Here is a 21291-nt window from a genome sequence, read left to right as displayed (position 1 = left end):
TCTGCTCATCACCCAGCTGTGAGGACAGGAGGGGCTACTCCAGGCTCCCAATTGGTCAGATCAGAAACCTGAAGTCCACCCACCCATGAAGATAGCTCCTTCCTCTTCCAGCTCATCTTCCAAGGGGCTCCCCCTCCCTTCAGGAGCATCTGATCAGCTCTGAGAGCTTGGTCACCGCCTGCTGTCCTGTCCCTAGGGCCCTCTCCTGGGACAGACACCTGCCTGTGTCCAAAGTGCCGTTCCAGGCCACAGCTCAGCGACCACCATCCCGATGGCCTGGCATCCATCCCACAAACCACACACACCCTCTACTGGCCCTGGCTTCTTAGAAACTTCCCATGTCCTGAATGGGTTGTGGGGTGGGGTAGGGGGAGAATAATTCACTTTACTGCTTCCAGAGCTAGTCTGCAGGGTAGATTCAACATCAGAAACTTAACCACTGTGGTGGGTAAAATCCAGAATTCTTTTAAAGCCATAGACAATCTTATTAAGTTATTTCCGTGATTACAATTCATTCCAAAGCAACAACTTTCTTTCCCAATCCTCTAACCCCGACAATGCAGAGGCCTCTGTCACAACCCCTGTGACAATAAGGCTTCCTGTCTGACCATTTCATAATTCATCACCACAAGGGGGCCCTGAGGCCACTGTGCCCGCCCAGACCCGGAGCCAACCCAGTTATAAGCTCCTCCACCACATGGACCACCCACTCCTGAGTCCAGACAACAGCTACTTTCCCACTGGAAATAGGAAATCAGAATAAACCACAGTGGTCACACTTTGAAAATATACGATGTGTGCCGAGAAGAAGCTGGTAGAGCTCTGCTGGGGAGATGAAGATCAAGTGGTACCATTGGGACCCTGTTAAAACCCACACAGCATGCCAGCCCGGGAGACAAACAGACCAACACAGTCCCACAAAATGCTTGTTAAAACAGGAGAACATTCCTGCCCTGCTGTAAATATCAGATCGACAGCCACGTAACAGTGAATCTAGACCATTCCCCAATCCAGTCTCCACCACAGACGCCAGGGTAGTGCCCAAGATGTGGTGAGACTGTTTCCAAAACCAGACAGGGACTCAACATGACCGAGTCAGCCACCCATCCGGGGGCCCCATCGAGCCCACACACCCACCAGACACCAACCAGCACAGCAGCCCTCGCTCACCTTCGATGTACAGTGGCTCCACCACGTCGTGGTTGATCAGCTCAAAGTTCTCGTGGCCGATCCAGTGCTCCACGTTCCTCTTCCTGCCGGTGAAGAAGTTGTCCACCACAGTCACTTCGTGACCGTCCATCATGAGTTTGTCTGTGAGATGGGAACCCACAAAGCCTGCGCCCCCGGTTACCTGTGTGGGGACAGCAGGGGAGAGCACGGTAATCACTCTGTACCAGGGATGTGTACCAGTGCAGCCCCTACTGAACAGGGGAGGTGTGTGCGGGCAGGGAAGGTTGTGTGTGGGCGGGGGTGGAGGGGGGGTGGTCTGTGCAGGCAGGGCCATGTGTGGGCGGGCAGCGGGGTGTGTGCGGGCAGGGGAGGTGTGTAGGGGCAGGGAAGGTTGTGTGTGGGCGGGGGTGTGTGTGTGCAGGCAGGGGTGTATGTGTGTGCGGGCAGGGGGGTATGTGTGGGTAGGGGAAGGTGTGTGTGGGGAAGGGGTTGTGTATGCGGGCAGGGGAGGCTGTGTGAGGGCAGGGGAGGGTGTGCGCGGGCAGGGAAGGTTGTGTGTGGGCGGGGGTGTGTGTGTGCAGGCAGGGGTGTATGTGTGTGCGGGCAGGGGGGTATGTGTGGGTAGGGGAAGGTGTGTGTGGGGAAGGGGTTGTGTATGCGGGCAGGGGAGGCTGTGTGAGGGCAGGGGAGGCTGTGTGAGGGCAGGGGAGGGTGTGCGCGGGCAGGGAAGGTTGTGTGTGGGCGGGGGTGTGTGTGTGCAGGCAGGGGTGTATGTGCAGGCAGGGAAGGCTGTGTGTGGGCGGGGGGTGGTGGGGGGTTGGTGGTGGTCTGTGCAGGCAGGGCCATGTGTGGGCAGGCAGCGGGGTGTGTGCGGGCAGGGGAGGTGTGTAGGGGCAGGGAAGGTTGTGTGTGGGTAGGGGAAGGTGTGTGTGGGGAAGGGGTTGTGTATGCGGGCAGGGGAGGGTGTGTGAGGGCAAGGGGGTGTGTGTGCAGGCAAGGGAAGGTGTGTGAGAGCAAGGAGGTGTATGTGCAGGTGGGGAGGGTGTGTGCAGGCAGGTATGTGCGGTCCTCTGACTCTAGAGCAGGGAGTTGGACCTGTATACGTCTAGGCAGCCTGGAAATCCAAACTGCCACCAGGAAGTGATATGAAAAGTAGCAGTTATGAGTTCATAGGGCACTCTTCGACGGCGAACCTTACATTACTAAAAGATCCTTGTTCTATATGGGTGGGACGCTGAGCATCACTGATGGGATTCTAAATCTTTTAGAATCACTTTTGTAAAAAGTACCAGAACATGCGTCTATTTGGTGAACTACCGAAAAGAAGGATGTCATGTTTAAACTGGACTCAGAAACCTCATAAAAAGCTATGACCTTTCAAGCTGTTCATAAGAACAAAATAAGCAGCAGCAGACACTGTGTGCAGATCAAGGCCCTGCATGAGTAACGGCACTGTTCAGCTGTGCACGGTCAGAGACCCGGCCGAGCAGAAGTGGGGCAGCTTTGAACGACCACCAGAGGCCAGAGATCACCAGGAATGTGCTTCTAAAACAGACACCCAGCAAATGTGAAAAGGCAATTATGACTGAAACAATTTTAACTAATAAAAAGACTTGATCCAGATAATCTACGCAGAGGGGGCTAGATAAAGTGCATCTTGTTTTTGGAGGGTAGGAGCAAAAATAATAAACCGATGGAAAATACATTCTCTACTCATCCTGGCGACCCATCTCACCTTCTCCTTCAAAACTCACATTCCTGTCACCCTCCTGTTCCAAAGTGAAAGAATTAACAGTAAAGAAAACATGCACTCTTTTCACCTAAGGAGAAAGCACCATGACCTCTAGGTCTATGGTTGTAAAACATTTACTCTGCATGAAGCCCTCTGTTCATAGAAAGCCTGATGCGTCTTTCCAGTGTTTAACCCAGGTGTGAGCAAAGTTGCCTGGGGAGCAGGGGAGAAGGCTGACTGCGGCAGGGGCGGGGGCGCGGGGGACAACACACCTGTCCACCATCGGAGGGTGTGCTCAGATGAAAATACAAACACGAAGGTTTAGAACACGCACAACCAAGAAGCCCTGATGCCCCTCAGTCTCCCATCAGCTGCATCTGTTCTCTGTCGGGAACCCTGTTATTCTACTCCCCTTTGCTTCAGGGATGAGAACCGACATCTGGGGGCTGGAGTTTTGGGCCAGGATCCCTGGATCCCTGAGAAAGACACATCAGCCTGTCCTCCTGATTCCATAGTCTGTCTACCACCTGTCCACCTGTCTGGGGTGCGTTTTATCTTCCGTGCTCCTACATTTTCATCTATACACCTGGACAGTGATTTGAAAGAATAGTTTTTTGGAAAAATAACTAACCTCCAATCTGGCTCACCCCTAGTGCTTGCCTCAGGTGAGATTTCACTGTGTCTTACCTTTGTTTAATCGCATTTTCCCACAGTTTCTACATCAGTAAAATTACATCTTTTCAGAAGAAATTTAACCCCTCTTAATGTAACTCTATATTGATATGCAAACACTTCCAAAAATAAAATGTCCCATAGCATGCCAACTTTATCTCTGCACCTAAATAACCAGGTGAGACCCGGGAGCCAGCAGAAAAGCAGGGTATTAAGTCATACAGGACAGCCCCCAACATTTCACTAGCCTCAGTGGCGACGAAAAACTGCGTGAAGCACCTGTTACTCTGTAGTTGCTAAGTCATGTCCGACTCTTTGCAACCACATGGACTGTAGCCCACCGGACTCCTTTGTGCATGGGATTTCCCAGGCAAGAATACGGTTACAGTTCAGTTGCTCAGTCCGGTCTGACTCTTTGCGACCCCATGGACTGCAGCAGGCCAGCAACCCTGCCCATCACCAACTCTCGGGGCCTGCTCAAACTCACGTCCATCGAGTCGGTGATGCCATCCAACCATCTCATACTTTGTTGTCCCCTCCTCCTCCTGCCTTCAATCTTTCCCAGCATCTTTTCCAGTGAGTCAGTTCTTCACATTAGGTAGCCAAAGTATTGGAGCTTCAGCTTCAGTCCTTCCAATGAATATTCAGGACTGATTTCCTTTAGGACTGACTAGTTTGACCTCCTTACTGTCCAAGGGACTCTCAAGAGTCTTCTCCAACACCACAGGTCAAAACAATCAATTCTTCAGTGCTCGGCTTTCTTTATGGTCCAACATACATTCATGATTGATGGAAAAATGATAGCTTTGACTAGACGGACCTTTGTTGGTAATATCTATGCTTTTTAACATGCTATCTAGGTTGGTCATAGTTTTTCTTCCAAGCAGCAAGTGATTTTAATTTCATGGCTTCAGGAGTGGTAAAAAAACCAAAAAACAAACAAAAAAAAACACCTGCCAAAGCAGGAGATGTGGGTTCAGTTCCTGGATCAGGAAGATCCCCTGGGGAAGGAAGTACCTTAGCCTGTCTTAAAATAGATTAAAGATTTTTTCTGGAATAGTTCCTTTCTATCTAAAGTATTTAGGTTTACGTAACACAGCTACATGTGTGCATGCTAGGTTGCTTCAGTCATGTCTGACACTTTGTGATCTCATGGACTGTAGCCTGCCATGCTCCTCTGTCCATGGGATTCTCCAGGCAAGAATACTGGAGTGGGTTGCCATTTCGTTCTCCAGGGGATCTTCCCAACTCAGGGACTAAACCCACGTCTCTTACATCTCCTGAACTGGCAGGCAGATTCTTTACCACTAGTGCCACCATGTAACATAACTGGGTGTTTATAAAATGTTTCTTCTACTCAGCTTCATCCCCTCAGGCAAGCATTTTAAATGGAAACAGAATGGGCAGAAGCTTGGCACTCAGACAGCTTTCTCAGGCCTCGCCCATGGAACGGATCAGGCCCTGCACAGCTCCGCTTGCCCCTGTGGTCTGTGATCTCAGTCCCACATGCTCCTGTGGGAGCCAGCAGGGTCCAGCTCAGGTCAGCACCCAAACTTATGCCTCACAGTTCATCAGCAAAAAGAAAAAAAAAGTCTGTTGGAGCAAATCTCTTCTTTGTGCTGAGGCTTCAACACTTACTGAGAAGGCTTTAAGTTTTAGCAGCCATATGCCAGCCTTAGGCACCAAATGACTCTGAAATGTGGCTTAACCAATGAGGTGGTAAAGAGTGAAAAACACTAAGCCTATTGACTGTAATTGTACAGAAAGTGAAATTAATTCCACAGGGCTCAGCGTTGACAGGAAAACCACCCACCCTGGCAGTGACAAGAACCCTCGAGAGGCTATGCAGGGCTCATATATCAGCACAGAGTGTCAGATTTTCTGATCACTCTGACGGGTGGTAACAGGAAGATTAGGAAAATCAGCTTTTCACTGATGTGTATGGCTAAGTCACTTCTGTTATGTCTGACTCTTTGAGACCCCATGGACTGTAACCTGCCAGGCTCCTCTGTTCATGGGATTCTCCAGGCACAAATACTGGAGTGGGTTGCCAGGCCCTCACCCAGGGACTGGACCCTCTTACTGTCTTAGATCAAATGTCTCTTATGTCTAACCTGAATTGGCAGGTGGATTCTTTACCACTAACACTACCTGGGAAGCCCTCTTCACTGATGTCTCTCCTGATCTGTACCTAAAGGCTTGCACGTTTTTGACAGAAAATACCCAGAACACAAGTGTACACAGGCTTCAGAGTCTGCTCGCGGTGAGATTTAAGGAGCCACTCGAACAGGCAGGGACCTTCTGTAACTTCTAAAAGAAAAGGGAGGTTGTGTGGGGGAAGCAGTTTAACTCCGAGTCACAAGTGTCAACTCTGGTGTCCAGGACGCATGGTTCCTCAACAGAGATGTTGGCTATGAATAGACCCCCCGGCATCCTAACCTTTCATACATCAAGGTCACAGGTCAATCAGATGCTCCACATAGAACCCAATATTCAAGTCTTTGGATTTTGTCCTAAGGTAATGGGAGATGAAGAAACCCTTATCCAAGAAAATCCATGAAAGTTCAGTCTGGACATAGGAGCCCCAGCCCGCTCACTGCCTCACTGTCCACCCCCACCCTCAATCCCTACCTCCACCAGTTCAAAGCAGGTGAGAAGGTGAGATTCTCAGGAATGGCCAAAAACAGGGGCTCCCAGTGACAGGATTTGGCATCTCACTGGGGAGGGCAAACCCTGCCCCCAGCATTTCTCATTTCTGGTCCCCTTTGGTCTGGACTCCTGACCCCTGAGCCTGGTGGTCAAGTGCCCCCTTTCCCCACCCAGCTCCCACCTGCGCCTTAGAGCAGAAGCTCCTCCCCACCCCCATGAAAGGGTGTGACTGTGGGACCCTGGTCACCCCTGCTCAGCCCCCATGTGGCCTAGGGGCGAGGCAAGAAGATCAGGGGCTACTCCTCCTGCCCCACCCCCTCCTCCAGCTCCAGAGGTTTCCTGTCAGGTGGCTCAGAGACTGCTCCCTGGGGACAGAAGGAGTCAATTCAAAAAGAGAACAAAGCTCTCCTTTAAGGAGCTGACTTTATTTGGAATAAAGGGGGAAAAGTTCGAGAGTAAGGGGGACTGGGATGGAGAGCAGCGAAGAGGGGCTGGTGCCCCACGAGGACAGCTGGTTCAGCAGGCAGACCCGGGAGAGACCCTGGAGCCCCCAGGGTCAGGACAAACCTCCACAGCTTGGCTCAAAGCGCCCTCTGCAAAGGGGCGAGAATTTAACTGGGTAGGACCAAGGGACAATTTATTAGGTCCTGATGAAAGGACAGACCACAGCACAGGCCAGTTATAGGAGCCTAACAGTTGCTGTGACCCCACACAAGGGGAATGGCTCAACAGGGCCATCAGGGAAAGAAACAGTGCAAAGACTGTGCTGGGACCACCTTCCAGCGTGACCGTGTCCATGCCTGAAGCTGCAGCCACCACTCTCACACTCCAGGGGAAACATGTCAGCAACATAGACCAGCCAGGCCACTGAATAGACACAAACACACCAACAAACCAAAATACAACAGGCCTGGTGGGGAGGGGTGAACAGGATCCACAGCTGCCGCAGGGCTCACCCAAAGTGGCCAGTTTTCTACCAAAAAAGTCAAGATGCACAAAGAAACAGCTGTGTGGGAATCAGCATAGGACAGCAACCAGGCGACACACCCACCCGTGGGACCCAAACGTCAGATTCAGTGGTCGCCGAAGTAGCCACCACAAGTATACGCAAAGCACTGGAGGAAGCCAGCTGAAAAAGTGGAGAGAGACTAAAGAGAAGAAAGCTGTAAGACAGAAACAGATGGAGATTCTGTCATCAAGTGCAGTAACCAAAGAGGAGAAGGCACCAGAGTCAACAATGTGGATCCAGCAGAAGAACGAACGTGCAAATGTGAAGCCAGACCAGAGGGGGTTTAGGCAACATGCAGAACAGAGAGAACTTGTAAGGGAACATGAGCAGAGCTTCTAACAAACATGAGGTGCTGATGACCACCCCAACATGCAGGTAATGGGAAAATACCAAGGAAAGAACAGCTGAAACTCCCCGAAACTGATGCAACATGGTAATCCACACATTCAAGAAGCTCTATGAGCTCCAAGCAGGAAAATGTAAACATGGGTAGACACGTCACAGGCAGACATGTCACGTTAAAAGTGATGACGACCAGAGACAAAGGTGAACTCTGAAAGCAGCTGCGTGGGGCTGAATACTGTCCAGCAAAGTATGTCCTGTGAGCCTCAGAACGTGACGTCATTTGGAAACAGGGTCACTGCGGGTGTGATCAGTTACAGTGAGGTCACTATGGAGTAGGGTGGACCACAAGTCCAGCATGAGACACAGGGAGAGCAACATGTGACAGTGGAGGCCGAGACTGGGGTGAAGCCTCATAGAGCAGGGGGCTCAGGGACTCCTGGCCAAAGTACAGTGGAGAGAAAGGCCTGGAACGATCCCCCCCAGAACCATCAGAGAGGACAGCCCTGCCAACAACGCGGGTGTAGACATCCAGCTTCCAGAACTGGGAGCATCTGCTGGTGTAAGTTACAGTGTCGGTGGAATTGTTACTGCAGCCACAGGAAACTGAACAGGAGGAAAAGAAAATGACGCCTGAAGCACAGGGAACCCCGTGACTCACTGCTGACGTTTCATAACAAATGACAGAGGAAGCCGTAGAGAGAAACTGCAGCCAAGAATTACAAACACCAAAGATAACTTCTAGAGATAAAAAACAAAAATAAGATAAGAAACATTCATTGCTAGCAGACCGGCCATATAAGAAACACTAAATTCTTCAGGCTGAAGGCAAATGATTCTAGAAGGCAGGGGGAGAACAAAGTAATTAAGTAACTAACTATAAAAGGCAATATAATCGTACTTTTTTCTTCTCTTCTGAAATCCTTTCAATTTAAAGACCAAACTACTTAGCACAGCATTGTGGACACACTTAAAGCCAAAGAACTAAACACCTACTGGTTAAAATAAAAATGTTATGTTATGTTTTAGCACTACAACAAAAAAGAAAAAGCCAGTTGAAAACAGTATGTATATAATTGTATTATGTATCCCTATAAAAATGTATTATCCTTAAAAAACTGTGCTACTTATCCTTATAAAATATAGAAACATATTTGACAACAATAAAGCAAAGAAGGTAGGTGAGAGCAAAGTTGTTTGCAGTAAAGAAATGACACCAAAGTTAATTCAAATCCATAGGAACAAAAAAAGGCAAAGTGGACTTGGTGATAAAAAGATTAACATTCTATAAAGAAATGGCAACCCATGCCAGTACTCTTGCCTGGGAAATGCCATGGACAGAGGAGCCTGGCAGACTACGGTCCACGGGGTCACAAAGAGTCGGATACAACTAGCAACTGAGCAGCAGCGGCAGCGGCGCACATGGTCTAAAGGGGTCACTGTAGACTCAAAGGTATAAGACACTGAACGTAAAATGCAGTATCACAGAAATAGCAATAAGAAAGAGGGAGTGGCTGTAATGCTACCAGACAAATAGAGATAAAACAAAAAATGTTCACAGACAAAGAGGGGGCATTGTGTAAGGACAAGAGAGTCAATCTATCAAGTGAATACAACAGGTATAAACATTTACACACCTAACGGCAGAGATACAAAATATGTAAAGCAGAGCTGAAAGAACTGAAGAGAGAAACAGAGACTTCTACAATAACCAGAAACATCAATAACTCATTCTCAACACTGCACAGAACTATGCAGCAGAAATAAAGGAAATAAACACTCAAAAAGCACAAGCCCACTGGACCTGCCAGATGCCTCTGCAACACTCCATTCAACCGCAGTATAATACACAGTTCTTGTAACACATTACTGACCAGGGGATCTTTGTAGAAACCAACACCTGTGTCAGTAATTTGTTTTTTTTTATTTTTATTTTTTTTATTGTCACCCTGCTTATTTTATTTTTAAACTTTACAATATTGTATTAGTTTTGCCAAATATCGAAATGAATCCACCACAAGTATACCTGTGTTCCCCATCCTGAACCCTCCTCCCTCCCTCCCCATACCCTCCCTCTGGGTCGTCCCAGTGCACCAGCCCCAAGCATCCAGTATCCAGTAATTTGTTATATAAGTGAATATTGATATATCTCAGATCAATACCATTTGGGTAACAAAAGACATATTAATACATCTCTGGTCAATAAGTTGTTAAGAGAATAGGAAATATTCTCCAGGACAGACCATATTCTAGGCCACTAAACAAGCCTCAATAAATTTAAAGGGATTCAAATCATACAAAGCATGTTCTCTGAGTATAAGGGAATGAAATTAGACTTCAGTAACAAATCTGAGAAATCCCCAAGTGTTTAGGTTAATGGATCAAACAGTAAATTATAAGGTAAATTAGAAAATACTTTGACATGAATGACAAAGAAGAAACAGCACGGCCAAAACTTAGGGTATGCAGCCAAAGTAGAGAATTCCTAGAAAGATAGAAACTACCAAAACTAACTCAAGAAGAAACAGGAAACTGCACAGATTTATAACAAGAGATTGAATTATGCCCAAGTGCAGATGGCTTCTCTGGTGAACTTCACCAAACATTTAAAGAAGAATCACAGTTGACCCTCCAACAACTCAACATTCAGGGGTGCCAAACTACCACATACTGGAAAATCCAAGGTAACTTTACAGTGGGCCGTCCACATCTGTGGTTCCACATCTGCAGATTCAGTTAACCACGGACCGTGTAGTAAGTACTGTTATTGTTCAGTCACTAAGTCAAGTCCAACTCTGTGACCCCATAGACAGTAGCCTGTAGACTGCAGCCTGTAGAAGGACATGGCAACCCACTCCAGTATTCTTGCTTGGAAAATCCCAAGGACAGAGGAGTCTGGTGGGCTACAGTCTTGTATTTGTTGTTTAGTCACTAAGTTGTGTCCAACTCTTTTGCAACCCCATGGACTGTAGCCCACCAGGCTCTTCTGTCCATGGGGTTTCCCAGGCAAGAATACTGAAGTGGGTTGCCCATTTCCTTCTCCAAGGGATCTTCCTCACTCAGGAATCAAACCCACATCTCCTGCAATCCTGGCGGATTCTTTATCCCTGAGCCATCTAGTAAGTCAAGTACTGTAGTGTGTATCTACTGAAAAAAAAATCCACCAGTGCGGCTCAAACCCATGTTGTTCAAAGGTCAATTTAACATCAAATCTACACAAAGTCTTCCCAAAAAGTAGAAGAGGAAGAAACACTACCCCACTTATCATACAAGGCCATTACACCTCTGAGACAAAAACTAGGAAGAGACATCACAAGAAAGTTACAGACCAATAGCTCTTATAAACATAGACATAAGAATTCTCAAAATACTAGCAAATCAAATCCAGCAAGATATGAAAAAAGATTATACATGGTAATTATCCTGGGTATGCAAGATGGGTTGCAAAACAAATAAACTAGGAAGAGAAGGGAAATTTCTTAGTCTGATAAAGGCACCTCTGAAAACCCACAGGTAACACCATATTCAATGGTGAAAGTCTGAAACCTCTCCCCTGAGATCAGGAACAAGACAAGGAGGTTTGCTCCTCTCACTTCTATTCAGCATCAAGTGTTAGAGATTCCAGCAAGGACAATTAGGCAAGAAAGTGAAATACAATGCATCTATATTGAAAAGGCGGAAGCTAAGCCACCCGTATTTACAGGTAACATGACCTGCATGAAAATACTAAGGAATCCACTTAAAACTATTAGACTCATCAGTGAATTCAGCATGGCTGCAAGACATTAAGAAAATACAAAAATTAATTGTGTTTCTATTCACCAAGAGAATTTCTTTTTTGGTTTCTTTACTCATTAAGTTGTGTCCAACTCTTTGTAAACCAATGGAGTGTAGCCCACCAGGCTCCTCTGTCCATGGGCTTTTCCATGCAAAAATACTGGAGTGAATTGCCATTTCCTTTTCCATGGGATCTTTCCAACCCAGGAATGGAATCCACGTCCCCTGCATGACAGGTGGATTTTTCACCACTGAGCCACCAGGAAAGCAACAAGAGAATACACAATATAAAAATGAAACTGACAATTCAATTTATACTAGCATCAAAAAGGATAAGACACTTTAGAATAAATTCAATGAAGGAAGTACAAAACTTACATTCTGAAAAACTACAAAAGAAAAAATTAAAAGTAATGAAGACCTGAATAAATATAAAGACACCCCATGTTCAAGAACTGGAATACCATTAATATGGCTATATGCCCCAAACTGACCTACAGATTCAATTCACCTCTATCAGAATCTCAGCCAGCTTCTTTGTGGAAAATGACAGGCTGATCTTAGAATTCACAAGGAACTGAAAGGGGTCCAGAACAGTCAAAACTATCTTGAAAAAGAAGAACAAAGTTGAAGAACTCACAACTCCCAATTTTAAAACTTACTACAAAGCAACAGTAATCAAAACAGTGTGGTCCTGGCACAAAGACAGACATCAGAATGGACAGAACTGAGAGTTCAGAAATAAACATTTGGGTTTATGGACAGTTCATTTTTTATAAGGGTGGCAAGATAATTTGACGGGCACTGGACCACTGGGCAGTCCAGATGCAAAAGGATGGGAGACCCTTATCTAAATCCACATATAGAAATGAACACAAAATACCTAAATGTAAGAACTAAACCTATAAAACTCTAAGGAAAAAACAGGCAAATCAGTGACCTTGGATTAGACTATGTCTGCTTCAATGTGACATCAAAGCACAAGGAACACAAGAAAAAATAAACTTCATCAATATTTAAATCTTTAGAGCTTCGAAGAATACCATCAACAAAAGACAACAAACAGAATGGTAAAAAAAGATAACTGTATATCGTGTATCTGATAAGAAACTTGTATCTAGATAAAGAACTCTTATAACACAAAAATGAAAAGAAAGAGAACCCAATTTTAAAATGGGCTAAGGGTCTGAAAAGACATTTCTCCATGGAAATAAAAGAAATGGCCAACAGGCCCATTAAAAGATGCTCAACATCATAAGCCACCAAGAAACTCAAATCAAAACCACAATGAGAGGGATGTCCCTGGTGGTGTGGTGGTGAAGACTGCGCTCCCAATGCAAGGGGCCCCGGTTTGATTCCTGGGTGGGGAACTAAGATCTCGCGCGCTGCACAGAGAGCCAATATAAATAAATGAAGAGACATTATGTGAAACAGACACACAATTAGACACCACGTGACATGACGAGGAGGGCTACCAACAGAGACATATAATGACAAATGCTGGCAGGGACAAGGAAAGATCGGACCCCGCACACACTGAAGTCTGTAATAGGATGTGAAATGGTGCAGTCACTTCACAAAAAGGTCTGGCAGTTCCTCCAAAGGTTAAACAGAGCTGCCATGTGACTCGTAGGATAAATGGATAAAGTGTGGTCTATCCATACAATGAAATATTACTTGTAATAAAAAGATATGAAGTACAGATAAATACTGCAATGTCTGCATGTGCTCAGTCGTGTCTGACTCTTTGCAGCCCCATGGACGGTAGCCCACCACGCTCCTCTGTCCATGGGATTTCCAAGACAAGAACACTGGAGTGGGTTGGCGTTTCCTTCTCCAAGGGATCTTTTCAATCAACCCAGGGATTGAACCTGTGTCTCCTGCATTGGCAGGCGGAATCTTTAAAACTGAGCCACCTCGGAAGCCCACTGCAACATGAATAAATCTTAAAAACACACTAAGTGAAAGAAATCAGTCACAAAAGGCCAAATTGTGCATTATTCCACCTGTATAAGCACCCAGAGTTGACAAATGTCCACAGACAGAAAGTAACCCAGTGGTTGCCTTGGGGTGGCAGGGCTGGGGGAACGGGGAGTGACTGCTCATGGGCTTGGGGTGTCTTTGGGGACAAGATGTTCTGAAGCTGGTGATGGCTGCACAACTGTGGACATGCTTGAACTACTGAAATATACACCTCAGGGCATATCACATCTCAACACGGCTGGCACTGGCTCAAAAGGCAAAGGTGCCAGTCTCTGGGAACACACTTTCCTACACAACACCCACATGGGGTTCTTTCACTGGTGAATTCGTGTTCATGTTTAACAAGGCAACCACTAGCTGGGAAAGCCCCCGACATATTCAGCAAGGTGGTCTGTGAACCAGAAAAGGTTTTTTAAGACCACTATTCTGGGAGCCGTTTCACATTTCTTCAAAAAGTTAAACACAGGGTCACCACACAACCCGGTAAATCCTTTCCCAGGTGTATATATGCCTAGAGGAACAAGAAAGCTATGTCCACAGAGCCTTGTATCTTATGTTCACAGTAACCTTAAAGCAGAAACAATCCTAAATGCCCATCAAATGATGACTGGATAACCAAAACGTGGCCCAGCCTCACAATGGAATACTATTCAGCCAGAAAGAGGAATGGAGCCTGGACTGTCTACAGTATGGATGAACTCTGGAAACATTATTCAGCTTAAGAAAAAGACCACATATTGCAACATTTGAAATACACAAAACAGGCAAATCCAAAGAGACAGAAAGTCATTCCCGTGCTTGCTAGGAGCTTTGGGGACAGGGGGGTGGGTTAGGAGATGACTGCTGATGGGTGTGGGGTTTCTCTGAAATCAGGATGCAAACAAACCATAAACCACTGAACTGTATACACTGTACCAGTGACTTTCATGGGTTGCAAATTACACTTCCATTTAAAAAGCAAATTCCTTGATATCACAAACATAAATCAGATGTGTAAACTTACCAAAATTCTTTTACGGTCCTTTTCTGATAAAAATTTTACTGGTGGGTATTTCTGAGTGAAGCTGTAGAGCATAAAGAGATTATAAAAGAAAAAGTCAAACATCTATTTGAGTCTTTTCTTCACCTGGCCCCAAAACAAACGCGGACGTGAGAACTGCTACTGTTTGCTCCCCTCTCCTTTCCAAATGAGTGCTGTAGGAACTAAGCTCTCACTGACTAATTTGAGTTCAAGATGAACCTGCTCCCTGTCTAGGATCAAATAGGTGTAACAAGAGACGTTATCCCTGGGCGGGGAAAATTGAAGGATGAACCAGCCACTGGCAGCCAGAGCTAAACACAAACCGGAGATCATGGCATTGAGATGCTGGGCCCAGGACAGGGAGGGAGATGCTGGCTGTGTGGGGTCACAGATGCAGCCCGGCCGACTGTGCCTCTGAGAGGAAGAGAGGAAGGTGCTGACCACAACTCTGTCTGCCTATCCCCTGACTGCGCAGCTTCACGATTCCAGCCTCCCCTGCCCAGAGGCCCCGGGACAAAGTGACTGGGAATCAGTCCTTCCTACCCCCTGGGGTCCATATGATCCGGTCTTGAGTCTCGTCTTATCTTTGAATGCCTCCCACCCCCGTGAAGGCACCACTGATCCCCCAACCCATACGGATGTCCCAGGACCTGTACAGCACAAAGAGCACAGAAAGTATCAAATGAGAGTCAATACACGCAGATTGGAAATATCCCCTTAAAGTGACTCGGTCAGAAACAAAAGCACTTTAAAGAAACGTGGACAGACCAGCTCTGGAGTCATTATTTTAATTGGAGAGACGCTGGGCGGGGGCCCAGTCTCCATCCCCTCCACCTCCCCAGCACACCCAAGATATGGAACACATCTTCCCTGTGCTGGTGGAATTGGACACAGCAGGACAGGTCCTCGGACAGACCCTGGGGCTGGGAGTTGGGCATGGCGGGGGGCGGGAGGCTTCTGACAGGGCACATGATTCTCCCATAAGCACTTCCAGACTCTCAGGACGTCAGTTCCCTTTGCAAACACCAAACACAGGCAGGCCAGTGAGAGATGCCCAGGGGGTGGATGAGAATTCCACACTGTTAGTTCTGTGACCCCCACTCTCCCTCCTGGAGAAAGACCCCCCAGGTGCTCCAGGCACACGGGGGCTTCCTGCTCCGTGGAGCCAAGGGCAATCCACTGGCCACCTGAGCTCTGGCTGCCATGTAAGTGCTTGATGCAGTGGAGGTGGGGAGGACAGCAAAGCTAAGCCCAGCACTGGCCAGGGCACCCTCACACCTGTCCGGCCCCCTTCTCCGAGGACCCCATACCCCTTGCTCAAGTCCCAGTCTGAGCTCCCAGCAGCTTCAGGCACAGCTGACCCGACTCCGCCCACTTCCCAGGCCTGCCTGTCGGCGCCTTCTCCAGATCCTCCTGGCGCCTCCCTTCCCTCACCCATTGAGGTTCATCCCCTGCAGGGTTTATAGACAGTGTCACCGGGAGCAGACCAGGGCTGCACTTGGGGCAGAAGGGGCAGGAGGAACAGAGGGTAAGGCAGGGGTGGGGGTCGGCCCAAACGTGGACACTGAAATCGACGTTCATCCAAGTGAAGAGCTTAGAACAGTACCTGAGTAAAAACTTAACATGAAATTAGATATGCTATCTATACATGCGGCTTCCTTGGTGGCTCAGTGGTAAACAAATTTCAAATCCTGCCAATGGAGGAGACACAGAAGATGTGGGTTCAATCCCTGGGCTTGGAAGATCCCCTAGAGGAGGAAACAGCAACCCACTCCAGTATTCTTGCCCGGAGAATCCCATGGACAGATAAGCCTGGTGGGCTACAGTCCATGGGGGTTACAAAGAGTTGGACACGACTGAGCAACAATAATTTAACCCAGGCAGAAACAGCAAACATTTTTTTGCAGGAAATATACTTGAAAACTGCTTCAAAGAGTGTGTGCTACGCCTCTGGTTTACAAAACACGACACTAGCTGGGTTTCGTGCCTTGCTTCTCTTCCATGTGTAGCGACTGAGTTTCAGACTCCACATGTGTGATTGTGTGACTCAACTTTGAAAAAATGATCTCACAGCCCTCATTTCTTGCTTTCAGGACCCAGGGCACAGAGCTCCAGGAGCTAAGCAATGGCCCGCCCAGGCCACAGTGACAGAGCTGGGTGACCAAGATGGCTAGGCCCGGGGCCCCATGCTGGCAGGGCAGGGCAAGGGCAAGGTTTGGGCTTCTTCTAAGCCTGGAGACCCTTTAAAACTCTGCTCAGGTGTTGGCTCAGCCACGTATCTGTGTATTCAAGCACCTTCTCCTGAGTACCTATTCTAGGCCACGCTCTGTCCTGGGGACACAGTGGCCACAGGGCAGACGTGGAGGCCCGCCCACCAGAGCCTACGTTTCTGAGTGAGAAGCAGCGAGAAGACAGGAGTTGTGAATTCAGTAAAAATGGACCTTCCCTCACCCCCAAATCAATCCTGCAGTCATTACTTACCCCATTTCAGACTCGAACCTTCCTGTTTATTAGCACAGCCTCAGTACTTAGAATTTTTTTTTTTAAATCAAAGGTTTTATTTTTTTGCCTGTGCTGCACAGCATGTAGGATCTCAGTTCTTCAACCAGGGATCAAACCCATGCCTCCTGCAGCAGAAGCTCTGAGTCTTAACCACTGGACCACCAGGCAAGTCCCTAGAATTTTAATTAGCATTGAAAGTAAAAGTGTTAGTTGCTCAGCCTTTGTTTGACTCTTTACAACCCCACAGACTGTAGCCCACCAGGTGCCTCTGTCCATGCGATTTCTCAGGCAAGAATACTGGAGTGGGTTGCCATTTCCTTTTCCAGGGAATCTTACAGACCAGGGATTGAACCCAGGTCTTCTGCACTATAGATGGATTCTTTATCGTTTGAGCTACCAGAGAAGCCCTAATTAGCTTTATTACCTGCTATCTATCCAAAGAATATTAAAAGATGAGGAGATGGAATCAAGCACATAATCAAGTTATTAGGGCGTGTGATCAAGAAGACAGAAAGACTGCAGAGTCACAACACTGTGGATCAACTATACTTCAGTAAAATTTAAAAAAGAAATAAAACTTGCCTGCATATGAGAATGACTCGGGGAAATTTGCAAACCCCTAAAGCCCAGTCTGCATGCTCAGTTACACCATAATTTCAGGGAGTAGGGCCCAGGGGGTCAGTACTCTTTTCTTGAAAGAAAAAAAGGTCCATAGAGTCCACAACCCAGGCTTCTGAGATAGCACTGATCCCTGAGTCTCCCTGTGTAAACTGGCCCTGACCTCTCAAGTGTATCCTTTCTTCTTGTGGGCCCAGTGCCCCTACGTGATGAGTTCATGTTCCCCTCAGGGACGTTCTTATGCTGCCAGGGTCAGGATGGCTGTGTGAACATTCCTAACAGAAAGTTAGGAAACGTGAAACTAGACAGAGCTCCATCAGTTTCCAACACAAGGTCTCATCCACATCTGACTTTCTGACTCCAACAGTAACCTGGTCAGTGAGATGCCACCTGCCTGGCTCAACTACCTGAGGGACAGAACCCTTCAGGATGAGTCACCAGGGAAGCAGCCCCAAGTTACAGGTGACTCTCCTGTTTGATAGGAACGAGTTACCAGAAAATTCTTTAGGATGATGGTCATACGTGTGGTACAGAAAGGAGTCATGCGATTCTCATATTTCAGGAGATTCTGTGTGCAAAGCCACTGTCTTAGAAAAGTTATCCAAATGATTCACTTTTTTTTCAAAAAAGTTAATGCGAAAATGATCGCTGGTGGGCAGATTTTGTTCTCTTTCCGCCAACCTAAAACTTGTGGTGGGTTTCTTCTTAAACTATTTATTTTAAAGCTTCAATTAAAATTGCTCAAACTACAGCAGTCCTGTCAAAGGCAGAATTTCTGGATCCCACCCACTGAAATGTTATAGGCAGTATAACTTCAGCACCAAATGGTGGCAAGAAAGATTAAACCACAAGTAACAGGTACACATACCTCTTTTCCAAATCTCTGATTTTCTCCCTTAGTGGTTCAATGATCTGAAACAAAATTAACCAGAATCAGTTTTGAAGCAGAAACACAGTCCTCCAGTACTTCCACCCACTCTGATGTTCCAGGAGGATGGGACGTGACACAAAACAGATTTCCAATTACTTCTGCGATCTACCTCCAGCTTGAAATTAAGTCAGAGCCCCTAAGTCACAATTCCAGAACCAAGATGCTGAACTGCGTGCTAGAATCTCTGACTCCAGAGATGCCTGAACTCTGAGGAAATTCACCTTCTTCCTTCCAGATCACATGGGCACCGTTTGAGGTGGTGCAGGCCCACAAAAGCAGGTGAATCTCCCTCTGCCTCTCTTCACGTGAGACCGAGAACCGCCAGGAGCCGCCTGCGTGTCACCTGCTGTCAGCCCAGCACACGGTCCACCGCACCCACATGTCAGGGCTGGGACTGCATGAACGACCAGCATGTGGCTCCAAATCCCAGTGAGCGACCCCCTCACCAAGTCCGTGTTACAACAGTCTGTCTACACAGACACTGGACTCAAACACAAGCAATTGTTCTAAACAGAAGTTGTGGAGCAGGCCAGACTTCCCGGCTCTCGTCGAGGCCCGTCCCCGACCCATGTGTCCCCACTGCCCTGTGAGCTCCCAGGGTCCTGGCATCTGAGTCCAGCTGTGTTTCCATCTACACTGGCTCAGGTGAGCAGAGGCGGACCCCTGTCTCCATCCAGGTAAAGATCCTCACTGCCCTCTCTCTTCAGAACCCTGGAAAGGCTCTCCTGAAAAGTCACATAAAAGCGTGAACCTATCTTGCCTGTGGGACAGAATTTAGCATGTCGCACCGTTATAAATGGGCAAAGCTGACACAGAGGTGCATCCACAGCCTCAGACAGCACGTGGATCACGGCTGGCATGATGTGGCCACAATAAAGGTACCAGCATAGACAAAGGAACTAAGTGGAGAGAAGCAGACAGTGGGAGCAAAACACAGAGAGGAGACTCACCTCTTCAATCCTGCTCTCAATTCTGAGCTCCCTGTTCTCCTGGATGGACCTGTTGAGTAGAACACTGCAAGACTGAGATAGACTGAAAGGCTCTGTGACCGCGAGGTCTACTTCTGAACAAACCACCGCAACATGCAGCACACCAGTGCAGACCATCACCTCCTCCCAAGCAATCAGCCCAGCCCCACCCCGAGGGGAGGCCAGGGGACCAGACAACTGCTGGGGGTGGGTCTCCAGGGATCGCAAACACCTCCAGGGTGTTTCTGCTAAACTAAGATCGCCTCACTGTCCTGTGATGCCCAACGTGCGATTTTAAATCAGAGGCAGGAAGTGTGTCTACAGCAGCACAAGTTCCTGCTGGGCTGTCCTGGGATTTAAGGCAAAGTGGAATTTTTCCAACTGAAAAGACTGAGCTCCTTTAATGGGACCTGAGCAGCCCTCCAGCCACACACAGAGGCCTCTGTTGGCAGACACACATCCGCCAAGGGGGAGGAGTCGGTCCCCACGGCCCCACCCGCCCTGCAAACCCCACTGGGCATGCCGAGCGGGTGGGGCAGAGCTACCCTCCCCACAGCCCTGCAGCCCCCGCTGTCACCACAATGTGACTGCTGTTCTTTGACTGTCACACAAGAAATACGAAGTGGAGAGGGCTGTTCTTTAAATATGAAATAGTACTCATGGCACCAAATCTGGTTTTACAGTGAATGCCTATTACTTTGACTGATCTTTTTTTTTTTTTTAATTTTAAAACAACAGTTGACACAGGATTTGATTTTTACAAGGGCCCCTCGTTCTCTGTTGAGCAGCACAAACGATGCCCACCCAGAGTGGAAGGTCCTCGGGCCTTCCCTCCCCTGTGACGGAAGGTGGTCTCAGCATCCACTGGTCTGCTCCTGGGGCGGTGGGCAGTCTCGGTTTCCCTAATGGGCTTAGGAAAGGCACCCCAGCACTCACTCTAACCACCCAGAAATGCCATTTACATCTCAGGAGCCAGGAAGACGGGTGCGGACAACACCAAGGAGCCACCACTGCTGCCCAGAGATCCCTCTTCTCATCTGGGCTGACCTGGGGCAGCCTGAACACTAGCTGCGTCCTCCGGAGCATCCAGGAGAGAGATGCACACGGGTGTGTGAGCAGCAAGGAGCTCAGTTCACTTTTACACTGTCCTCAAATCGGCCTGTGCCGCCGAGGTATGTGTGTAACAGTGGTGTGTCATTTCAGCCCAAACTATTAAAAATCAATTACCTCATGTTAATCAAGTTGCCCCAAACAGCTGTAAGAGAAAGAAAAAGGAAAAGTCAATATTTAAGTTTGCAACATTCAAGGACTCCAACTAATACAACATTAATTTTTAACCTATATCTTAAAGTACACTAAGAAAACTATAGCTTACGAAGACAGTAAAATGCACACTTTTAAAATAATAAGCCCTACTAAACTTAAGTGGGAAGATGATCCTATATATCTCCTAATTTAGAATAACATTTTGGGATCTGGAGTGCAATGGTGCACGTGTGTTTTTTTTTAAGGTTCTTTTTTTGGGGAGAAGGGGTATCTGGACCATTTTTAAAGTCTTTATTGAAATTTGAATGTTATAATATTGGTTTTGTTTTGTTTTTTTGGCCACAAGACATCTGGGATCCTAGCTCCCTGACCAGGGTTCAAACCCACACCCCCTGCACTGGAAGGTGAAGTCCCAACCACTGGACCACCAGGGAAGTCCCGGGGCAGGCATTGTGATACACAGTATGTCCAGCCTTTGGGGATGAGCCAGTCACAGAAATTAAAGAACCATGTGAATAAAAGAGATGCCAGGGCTCAGTCCCACCGCATCCATCAAACGTCAATGAGACCCAGAGAAGCTACAGGTGGCCTGACTCTGTGGCTGGCCCTCACTCATCTCCCCTACATCAGTTTCCCCTGCAGGGCTACCTC

At 47.6% G+C, this 21291-nt stretch overlaps 1 protein-coding gene across 2 annotated transcripts in view; it reads right to left on the bottom strand.

Moving 5' to 3' along the window:
* UXS1 (UDP-glucuronate decarboxylase 1) overlaps window positions 1-21291 on the bottom strand; it is a 57226-nt gene that overhangs the window by 22770 nt on the left and 13165 nt on the right. The window contains exons 2-6 of one of the 2 annotated variants that reach the window (NM_001206064.1): window positions 20602-20629; window positions 19357-19405; window positions 18344-18387; window positions 14338-14398; window positions 1171-1351 (exon numbers count right to left, since the gene is read on the bottom strand). In NM_001206064.1, coding sequence (NP_001192993.1) covers window positions 1171-1351; window positions 14338-14398; window positions 18344-18387; window positions 19357-19405; window positions 20602-20629 — 363 coding nt within the window. Of the gene's footprint in view, window positions 1-1170; window positions 1352-14337; window positions 14399-18343; window positions 18388-19356; window positions 19421-20601; window positions 20630-21291 lie in introns of both variants that reach the window. The other variant, XM_005212786.5, reaches the window with a different exon arrangement.

Source organism: Bos taurus, chromosome 11 (assembly GCF_002263795.3).
Source record: "Bos taurus isolate L1 Dominette 01449 registration number 42190680 breed Hereford chromosome 11, ARS-UCD2.0, whole genome shotgun sequence".
NCBI classification, from domain to species: Eukaryota; Metazoa; Chordata; class Mammalia; order Artiodactyla; family Bovidae; genus Bos; species Bos taurus.
Note: the sequence above shows the minus strand (reverse complement) of the source record. Positions and strands in the feature narration are given on the sequence as shown.